Below are 10,521 nucleotides of genomic sequence, written 5' to 3'. Positions count from 1 at the left end.
AACGAAGAAATAAGAAGGAAAAAAACAAGAAAAAGGGACAAGCAAAAAGTATTAAAGGAAAAAGGAAAAAAGAAAAGGAATATAGAAATATGATCAGAAAGAAATAAGAGTAAGAAAACAATAAGAAGGAAATAATAAGAAAAGTAACGAATAAACAAGAAGGAAATAATAATAAGGAAAAAACAAGAAAAAGTAAGAAAGAAAAAAACAAATAACTGATAAATAATAAAAAAAATACGAATAATAATTATTAGAAAAAAAGTAAGAGAAAAACAAAATAGTCGATAAATAATAAGAAAAATAAGAATAAGGAAAAAAATAATAAAGAAGAAACAAGAAGAAAAAAACAAGAAAAAAATAATAAGAAACAACAATCCGAGAAAAAAACATTAAGAAAATACGAGGAAAACAACAACACAAGCGTCACACCAAACCCCCTGGAGACCGGAGTAGCAAGATGGCGGCCGCGTGCTCTGCCCTCAGTCTGCGGGATTGCCAGGGGTGCGTCGCGTCGGGGCGGGGCAGCGCGGCCTCCTACTCCCCCCCGCCCCCCATGCCCGTGGCCACCAAGATATATTACGTAGGGGTGAGTGTCAGGGGGTGGAGGGGAGAAGGGAGGGTGTGTGTGAGTAGGGGGAAGGGGGAGGGGGAGTGGAGGGAAGGTATGGGTGTTGGGGATAAAGTGTGTGTGTGTGTGTGTGTGTGTGTGTGTGTGTGTGTGTGTGTGTGTGTGTGTAAATATGGAAGAGAAAGGAATGGAAGAAAGGAAGAGGAGAGAAAGGAATGGAATGAAGGGAGGGGAAGAGAAAGGTAAAGGAAGAGGAGATAAGATAAGAAGATGAGGGAGAGGGAAAAGATGAGAGAGGAATGTTAGAAATGGAGGGAAAATTGAAGGGGAAGGAATGATAAATGAATGGAAGGGAAAATATAAAGGGAAAAGATTAGAGATGAAATTCTTTACGTAATGGATTTTTTCTAACTTTCTGAAATTCCTTACTTTATTAAATAGTGTTGAAAAAGTACAAATAAGCAAAATGATTTAATTAGTGAAGTGTGATAAATATAAAACGTGATAAATTAGAATAAGAAAATAAAAATAGGTAAATAACAAGATAAAAGTATGATACCGTAGATTAGATAAGTGTGATAAATGACCATTGATGAAACTGTGATCAATTACGTGACATAGCAATCGTGACTCAATTAAGAATAGAATGGATAGGTACACACACACACACACCACACACACACACACACACACACACACACACACACACACACACACACACACACACACACACACACACACACACACACACACACACACACACACACACTCAACTTCAACTCCTCACCCCCCACAACCCCCCACAGTGACACACGGGGGTTGGGGGTGGGGAGGTCGAAGGTCATCATTGGCGTCCTCCACGTGTGGGTATTTCCGGCAGGCGTAATGGGTCACAGTATGGGTCGTGAGGGGGCGCCGATTGACCTTTGTGTGTGTGTTTGTGTGTGTGTGTGTGTGTGTGTGTGTGTGTGTGTGTGTGTGTGTGTGTGTGTGTGTGTGCGAATGTTTGTTTGCTTTCTTAATTACTGAGAGAGAGAGAGAGAGAGAGAGAGAGAGAGAGAGAGAGAGAGAGAGAGAGAGAGAGAGAGAGAGAGAGAGAGAGAGAGAGAGAGAGAGAGAGAGAGAGAGAGAGAGAGAGAGAGAGAGAGAGAATGTTTTTAATCCTTCTAAGTGCGTCATTAATTTGTTTTGCTTGTTTGTTTCCGTGTATGCTTGTCGTGGTTGGTGTGTGTGTGTGTGTGTGTGTGTGTGTGTGTGTGTGTGTGTGTGTGTTAATTATCTTTTTTTTTGTTTTGCCGTAACTGCCAGAAATTATACACCTTTCTCTCTTTTTCTTTCTTTCTTTCTCCTTTCTTTCTTCTTTTTTCTTTTCTTTCGTTATCGTTTATCTTTCTTTCATTCTTCCTTTCTTCCCTTCTTCATTCCTTCCCTATTGCCTTCCTTCTTTTCTTCATTCTCTCTCCTCCTTCATTCATTCATTTCCTGTTGCCTTCTTTCCTTCCTTCATTACCTCTAGCATTCCTTCTTTCCTTTACTCCTGCCTTCCTTTCTTCTTTCTTTCCTTTCATTCTCTCTCTCTCTCTCTCTCTCTCTCTCTCTCTCTCTCTCTCTCTCTCTCCTCCTTCATTACTTGTTTTCCTCCCTCCATTTACATAGCAATAAAAAAATAATTTGCAGTACTAACAACAGCTTACCTTTGTTTTTTACCTGCCCGAGATTGGTCAAAGTGAATGTGATGGGGAGGAGGGGGAGGAGGAAGGGGAAGAGTGGGGAGAAGGGGGGAGGTAGGAAAAGGTGTCACCCTCTCCCCCTCCCCTTCCCATCCCTTTCCCTCCCCTTCCCTCCCCTAAAAAATCACTCCCCAAGGCCCACGAAGCCCTGCCACGTTGTTATGCCTTGGGGAGGAGGAAGGGGAATGGTGGGGAGGGGTGGGGTGGGGAGGGGAATAGGTTGTATGTGAAGGTATGGGTGTGGGTGATTAACGCGAGAAGGGAAAGGTTGTGGGGAGGAATGGGGAAAGGGGAGGGGAGGGGAGGGAAGGGGAAGGGGAAGGGGAAGTTGCTGGAAAGGAAGAGGAAAAAAATGGGGGTAAGGGGCGTGGTTAGTAATAGGGGAAAAGGTAGAAGAATGTGGAAGGAGGGGAAGGAGAGGATGGGAAAGGGGAGGTGCTGGAAAGGGAGGGGATGAAAGAGGGAAGAGAAGGATGAGGTTAGTAATGGTAAGAGGAATGGGGAAGGAAGGGAAGGGATGGGGAAGGGGAGGATGGGAAATGGAAGGTGTTGGAAAGGAAGGGGATGAATGAGGGAAGAGAAGGGTGGGGTTAGTAATGGTAAGAGGAAGGGGGTGAATAAGGATGGGGAAGAAGGGGAGGGAGGAGGAGGGTGAGGTAAGAGAAATGGAAAAGGGGAATGGGGAAGAAGGGGAAGGAGGAGGTGAGTAAGAGCGAGAGAAACGGAGAGGGGGAGGAGGAATATTGGGGTGTGGGGAGGGGAATTTTGGGGAAGAGGGGAGGGGAGGAGGGTGGGGAGGCACAGTAAGCAAATGAAAGGGAGTGGCTGTTTGGGGGGGTGGGGAGGAAGGGGGGAGGGGGGTAGAAGGATATTTAAGGAAGGGGGAAGTGGGTTAGTGGGTGTGGGTGTGGGAGGAAGTGGAGGTGGGTGTGGATGGGGAGAGGGGGGAGAGGGTGGGGGAGGTGGGGAAAGTAATTGTATCTCCTCCTATTCCTCTTCCTCCTCCTCCTCCTCTTCCTCTTTCTCCTCCTCTTCCTCTTCCTCTTCCTCCTCCTCCTCCTCCTCCTCTTCCTCTTCCTCCTCCTCCTCGTCCTCGTCCTCCTCCTTCACCATCATTATCTTTTTTTTTCTCTACTACTACTACTACTACTACTACTACTACTACTACTACTACTACTACTACTACTACTATTGTTGTTGTTGTTGTTGTTGCTGCTCTCACAAACTACTTTTTCCATTGGTCATGCTAGCCTTGACCTAACTCCCTCCTCCCTCCCTCCCTCTTCCTCCTCTCCCTCCCTCCTCCTCCTCCTCCTCCTCCTCCTCCTCCCCCTCTTCTCCCTCCCTTCCTTCATTTGCTTTCTTGCTTTGCTTCACTACGTCGCTATCATTCACACTATCTTATTTCCTTATTCTCTCTCTCTCTCTCTCCTATGTTCTTTTATTCTTTCCTACTTTCCTTCTTTTCCTGGGATTCCTGCTTCTCCGTGTCCTACATCCCCTTGCATCCTAGATATTTTTTCCTCCTTTTTTTTCTCCGTATACCTTCTAGTTTCTCCTCCACTTATTCTTTACCTCCCTTCCACCACGCTCGTTCTCTCTCTCCCTCTCTCTCCTTCTTTATTTCTCGTTCTCTCCATCCACCCTCCTTCTCTTCCTCTCGTCCTCCACTTTCCTTTATCTCTCCTTCCCTCTCTCCACTTTCCTCTCCTTCCCTTCCTAAACCCTCCTTCACTCTCTCACTCTCTCCCTTCTTCCCTCTTCCTCCTCTCTTTCCATCCTTTCTCCCTTCCATCGCCCTCCTTCTACATCTTCCCTTCTTCCACCTCCCTCCCCTTCCTCCCTTCAATTCCCTTCTTCCACATCTTTCCTTCTTCCACCCCCCTCCTCTTCCTCCCTTCATCCACCCTCTTTCATCTCCTCTCCTTCCTTCACCCTTTCTCTCTCCCTCCTTCTCTCCCTTCCCTCCCTCCCTCCCTCCTGTTGTAAATGGTTGGTCGTGATAAATAAATGTTTGCGAAGACTTTCATTTTTCATTCTTCGCTTTTTGGATTTTTACATTATTTTTTTCGCCTTGATTTATGATTTGCAAGCCACTTGTGTTTTTGTTTTTTCTTGTTTATTTTTTTTAGTATTGTGTGTTTTCGTTCTTTTCTTGTTTTTGTTCTTGTTCGTTCTTTCTTGTTCTCCGTGATTTTCTTTACTTGTTCTTGTTCTTCTTTTTCTTGTTTTTCTTCTTGTTTTCTTCTTGCCCTTTGTTTTCTTTTTCTGCTTTTTCTTTTTCTTTTAAAGTTTCTTCTTCTTCTTCTTCTTCTTCTTCCAGTTCCCGAAATCTTAAAAATACACAGAACAGGTAAATCTTGTCGCACTTTCCCCACCTGTGTGTGTGTGTGTGTGTGTGTGTGTGTGTGTGTGTGTGTGCAGGTGTGAAGGTGTGAGGGTGGTTTGCTATACACGGTTTTTTAATTATCACCTGCGCGTGTGTGTGTGTGTGTGTGTGTGTAGTTCACCTGGGCGCCAATCACTTACCTGGCCTTACACGCATTGATTGTATTTCACTAATTGGGCGCCGGTCAAGCACTCAGGCCTCCCCCCCTCCACCCCGCTCCCCTAACCTCGGTCCACTGACATCATTCCACTCCTCCACATGCTTACACTGACTTCATTTAATTTCCTTTCATTCCACTTGACTCATTCCACAACTTAATTCCAACACCATCCCACTCCTGCATGCTTCCACTGACCTCACTTCATTTCCTTCATTCCACTTGACTCATTCCACTTAATCATTCCACTTGACTCATTCCACTTGACTTATTCCACTTGACTCATTCCACTTGACTTATTCCACTTGACTCATTCCACTTGACTCATTCCACTTAATCATTCCACTTGACTTATTCCACTTGACTCATTCCACTTGACTCATTCCACTTGACTCGTTCCACTTGACTCGTTCCACTTGACTCGTTCCACTTGACTCATTCCACTTGACGCATTCCACTTGACTCATTCCACTTGACTCGTTCCACTTGACTCATTTCACTTGATCATTCCACTTGACTCATTCCACTTGACGCATTCCACTTGATTCATTCCACTTGACTCGTTCCACTTGACTCATTTCACTTGATCATTCCACTTGACTTATTCCACTCGACTCATTCCACTTGACTCATTCCACTTGACTCATTCCACTTGACTCATTCCACTTGACTTATTCCCGTATCATCATTCCACTTCTCCATATGCCTCCACCAACTCCATTCCACTTCTTTCATTTCACTTATCCTGCGTCTATTCCATCATCATTCCACTCTTCTACATTCTTCCACTAACCTTATTTCATTTTCTTCATTCCACCCATTCCATTTCACATCTCTATTCCACCACGTTAATGTCTTTCCCATATTTCATACCTCAAATTTTGCACCACTTCCTCCACTTTTTTTCCCTCTTTCATTTTCTTCCACCTCCCTCATACATCCACTCTATCTGCCCTATTCTTCGTTCGTTATTCCCTCATTTCTTTCTCTCGTTCCTTTCTTTATCTTTTTTTCCTTTTCTAATCCCCCTTTACGTATTATATTCTTCCTTTCTTTCTCTTTCCCTCTTTTTCTTTCTTTTTAACTCCTTTCTACTTCATCATCTTCATCTTCTCTTCCACTCCCTCATCTTCTTCTGATCTCCTTCCTTTATTCCTTCTCTCCCTATCTTTCTTAATTATTACCCCCATCTACACATTATCTCCTTTCATCATCCTCTACCTTCTTTTTCCTTCTTCCAGTGTTTCCTCCCTCGTTATTTCTTTTTATTATCTGGTATGCCTGCATATAGTTCTACATTTTTCCTTCTATTCTATTTTTTCCTTCTTCTTTATCATATTTCGTAACTTCTCCTTTCCTTCATTCCTTCACGTTTTTCCTCCTTCCTTTCGTTCCTTCTTTTTTCTTCGTTCAATGTTCTTCCCTTTGTTCCTTCTTTCTTTCCTTCGTTTCTTCCTCCTCTTCGTTTCTTACTTCTTCCCTTCCTTTTTTCCTCCTTCCCTTCCTTTCTTCCCCCTTCCCTTCGCTCCTTTCTCCTTCCCTTCCTTCCTCTTTTCCTCCATACATATTCCTTTCCCTCCCATATCTCCTCTTCTTCGTCCCCTTCTTCCTTTCCATACATAATCCTCCTCCACCCCCTCCACCCCTCCTATATCTAATCCCTTTAACCTTTGATCCCCTTTCTGAACCCTTTAACGTGGTATCTGATCCCTTTAAGTGGTATCTGAACCCTTCCATGCGCTTAATAACTCAGAGGGGGTCATAAACACCTCATCTAATTAATAAACCCACACACCTGTCTGTTTTTATTACCCTCCGTTAGTTTATTACAGGCAGGAGCGTTTGTTTCTCTCTCTCTCTCTCTCTCTCTTACTCACTTTTACATTTGTTTCCCTATTATTTACTTCATAATTATCTCTCTCTCTCTCTCTCTCTCTCTCTCTCTCTCTCTCTCTCTCTCTCTCTCCTGATCTAGTTCTCCCCATTCTTTCCTTTCCTCATTTGTCTCGTCTCCTTGCTCTGTCAGCCTTGGTTCTATTTTTCTTCCTCTCTCTCTTTCTCTCTTTGCTATCTGAACCATCTCGCCAGGCTGACCGACCACCTGTACCCAGTTCGAACCCCAGGATGTCTAGTCTTCGTATATTCAGTGTTTTCAATTTTTACCCGAACACAAACCTCAGAGCCATATGGTATTTTTTTTTTCAACTCGCCTGTAAGTTATCTCCTTCCTCTCCTCTTCATCTCTTTTTTTTTTTTTATTCTCAACACAGTATCTTCTTCCTTTACTCCTCTCTTCTCTTCTTTCTTTCTCTTCTTTTCCTTTTTTTCCTATCTTCACTGTCCTTATATTTTTCTAACTTTCCCTTTGCACATTTTCTTCCTCTCCACTTCCTCTTTTTTCTTTTTTCTTCATGTTCTCCTCTCTTTCTTTCCTTTGTTTTAACCTTCCCTCTATGCTTCATTCCTTTCTGTTCCTCTCTTCTACTTCCCTCTTTCCCTCTTTCTTTCTTCATATTCTCTTTCATTCGTTTTAACTCCTCCTTCACACTGTTTCATTCCATTCCTCTTCTCTTTTCTTTCTTTTTCTCCATTTTGTCCTCCATCATTTCTTTCTGGTCTCTGGTATTTATGTTTCTCTCTCTCTATTTTCCCTCTGTCCCAGTTCTTTTCCTTCTTGTTTTATTTCCTTGCCCCCTTTTCTTCCCTCCGTTCATCGCCTTTTGGTCACATTATGCTGTCTCCTGTAACCTTTGACCTAATCATTGTCTGACCTTTCTGTGTTTTGCTTCATCGTAAATATTATTCAACTCCTTAACTACAATCTTTAAACAGCATAACCTGTCTGCCAATCCTTTTATATAGTAGGTTCAGATCCAATTTCTCTACCCTTTCACCTAGGAGAGTTAGTTTTTTTTTCTGTCCTCTCAGTAGACACAAATTATCTATACACTACTGAATCGTGTCTGCCAAACCTTTTAAATTAGGTTCATATCCGATTATTCTTCCTTTTTATCTAGTTGAGTTGATGTTGGTTTCGTTGTTTGGTTTCTGCTGATTTTGTTTTCTCAATCGACACCAGAATATCTATAAACTCCTGAACCGTGGGTGACTTCTCTCAACTAACGTGCAAATTTCCATCACTCGCTTTAAGATCCCATAATTTTGTCCCTAGTAACCTCTAACCTATTAAACTGACCTCCAGGCTTGATGCCCCTTGGTTTTGCTGAATCATAAGAAAACTGTAGAAATTCCTTAAGTAGAATATCTTAATCCCTAATCGACCTTCAGATCCTCGTGAAGTCGGTTCCGATAATTTGTTCCGATACGATTACTCTTTCCTCTTGTATCATAATTAATAGACGATATAAATTCCTTCACGATGATCTATAAATTCCCTAACCAGTCTACATATCTCTTTAATTTAGGTTCAGATCCCATTAGTCTTATCCTTGACTTAATGAACTCAACTCGTCTTTGTTTATTGCTCTGGCGAGTCGAAAACACAATAGACTCCTTAACCAGCCCTCTTTATCAAGGTCAGAATCGTTTAAACCCATAAATCCCGTACCTGATGCCCCTAAAGCGGGTTCGAATCCCCTTTAATCTTCGCCTTTGACCTGTGACCTCATAAACTTAATGCAGGTGAGCTTAATCAGCGTCTTGGGGTTATCTCACACGTGTACCCAATCACCTGTACTTGCTAATCCTCCTGAATCAGTGTTGGATCCTTTTAATGGCCCCTCCGCGTACCTGTGGCTTAATCTGATTGGTCCAGGTGAGGAAAGTCAAGGGTCTGAGTCATTTCACACCTGTGCAAAGTTACATGTGTTTACTAATTATTTAAACTCTGGTTCGAATCCCTTTTATGGTCTTGTTTACCTGTGACCTAATCAGATTGGTGTGTATGTGTAGCTGACCAATGGCTTATGGTCCTTTTTTTAGCCATTTTATCATTTCTGAATTCATGATATTTACTCATGCACTTAAATCAAGGTTGAATCATATGAACGGTCTTCCTTACTCATGTTTTCCTTTTATTTTCTTTGCGGCAAGGGCGGCAGAGCAGAGACTAATAAAACGATGATAATTGTAATAATCTTTAGGACTCATTCAAAATTTCTCGATCAGTTTCTCTTTTCGGGCACTGTACCTTTGTGGGCTCTTTTTTTTCTTCTTTTCCTATATTTTTTGTTTGCCTTTGTTTGTTTCGTCTGATGTAAAAAAAAAAAAGTCACAAGAAATATAAAAGCAGAGAAAAATACATACAATTACTTATAGCAGATACAGACAAACACAATCATGCACAGACAGAAATACAGACAGACAAACTTACTGACAGATATACAGACAGATTAAAAAAACAGACACAAATACAAACAGACAGAGAAACATACTGACAAATACACAAATACGGACAGACAGAAATACAGACGCAAACACAGACACGTAGGCACACAGGTACAGACAAACACAGACACGTAGGCACACAGGTACAGACAAACACAGACAAATACTCCTACCACACCACGCCCTCAAAGTAAAGCACAAGAAACAAATCAGTCAGTCACAGAAAAAAAAAATCAACTAAAAAAAATTGTTACGTCACCTGCTCGTAATTTCCTGCCTACCTGTGTTCACCCGTCCTCTACCTGTCTCACCTGTCCTCCTCTACCTGTGTACACTTCCCCGAACACACAATATCGACACACCTCACTATAAACTTATCGCTCGTTTGCTTATCGCGAGTAACCCGGAGCCAAGGGAAGAGAAGTGGAAAAGGGAAGGGGAGTGTAGGAGTGAAGAAGAGGAAGAAGGAAGCGGGTTGTAGGAGTGAAAAAGAGGAAGAGGAAGTGAGGTGTAGGAGTTAGAGGAGGAAGAGGGAAGCGGAGTGTAGGAGTGAGAAGAGGAAGAGGAAGCGGAGTGTAGGAGTTAAGGAGAGCAAGAGGGAAGTGGAGTGTAGGAATTAAGGAGAGCAAGAGGGAAATGAAGTGTCGGAGTTGAGAGGAAAAGGGAAGCGGAGTGTAGGAGTTAAGAAGAGGAGAAGGAAGAGGGGAGGATGATAAACAGATTGAGAAGGAGATAGACTTGGAGGAGTTTAGGGAAGGAGGAGAGAAGGACAGTGGAGGAGTTAAAAGGAAGAATGGAAAGAGAAAGAGAGTGGAGATAAATAGAATGAGGAGAAGAGAAATTTGGAGTTGAGGGGAGAAGGGGAGAAGAGGAGTGAAGGAGTTAAGGGGAGGAAGGAGGAAGGGGGGAGAGGGATTTGGAGAAGTAAAGAAGTGGAGGAAAGGAATGGAGAAGGAGATTGGAGGAAGGAGAGACAGACTGAAAAAGAGAGAGGAGCAGAGAGGAATAAGAGAGAGAGAAAGAAGTGAGGAGAGGGAAGAAGAGGAAGAGATGAGGAGAGAGGGAAAGAGAAGGGGAATGAAGGATGAAGTGACGGACAAGAAGGAGAGAGAGAAGGAAAGAGAAGGAAGTGAAGAATAAGTGGACTGATAAGGAGAGGGAAGGGCAAGAGACGAGGAGAGAAGGAGAGAGAAGGGAAGTGAAGGATAAAGTGAGTGACAAAAAGACGGAGAAAGAAGGAAGTCCAGAATAAACAAACATCAGAAGAGGATGATTTGCAAGCCTAAAATAGAGGTTACTGAATCAAACAAGTCAAGAATTAAACGAACCA

At 42.7% G+C, this 10,521-nt stretch overlaps 1 protein-coding gene across 1 annotated transcript in view; it reads left to right on the top strand.

Annotated features, from left to right (window-relative positions):
* The first annotated feature begins 271 nt into the window (after positions 1–271).
* LOC127005543 (kinase D-interacting substrate of 220 kDa B-like) overlaps positions 272–10,521 on the top strand; it is a 148,190-nt gene continuing 137,940 nt past the window's right edge. The window contains exon 1 of the mRNA XM_050874475.1: positions 272–586. Within this exon, the coding sequence (XP_050730432.1) occupies positions 458–586 (129 nt within the window). The 5' untranslated portion in view covers positions 272–457. The remainder of the gene's footprint in view (positions 587–10,521) is intronic.

This window comes from Eriocheir sinensis, chromosome 30 (genome assembly GCF_024679095.1).
Source record: "Eriocheir sinensis breed Jianghai 21 chromosome 30, ASM2467909v1, whole genome shotgun sequence".
Classification (NCBI taxonomy): domain Eukaryota; kingdom Metazoa; phylum Arthropoda; class Malacostraca; order Decapoda; family Varunidae; genus Eriocheir; species Eriocheir sinensis.
Note: the sequence above shows the minus strand (reverse complement) of the source record. Positions and strands in the feature narration are given on the sequence as shown.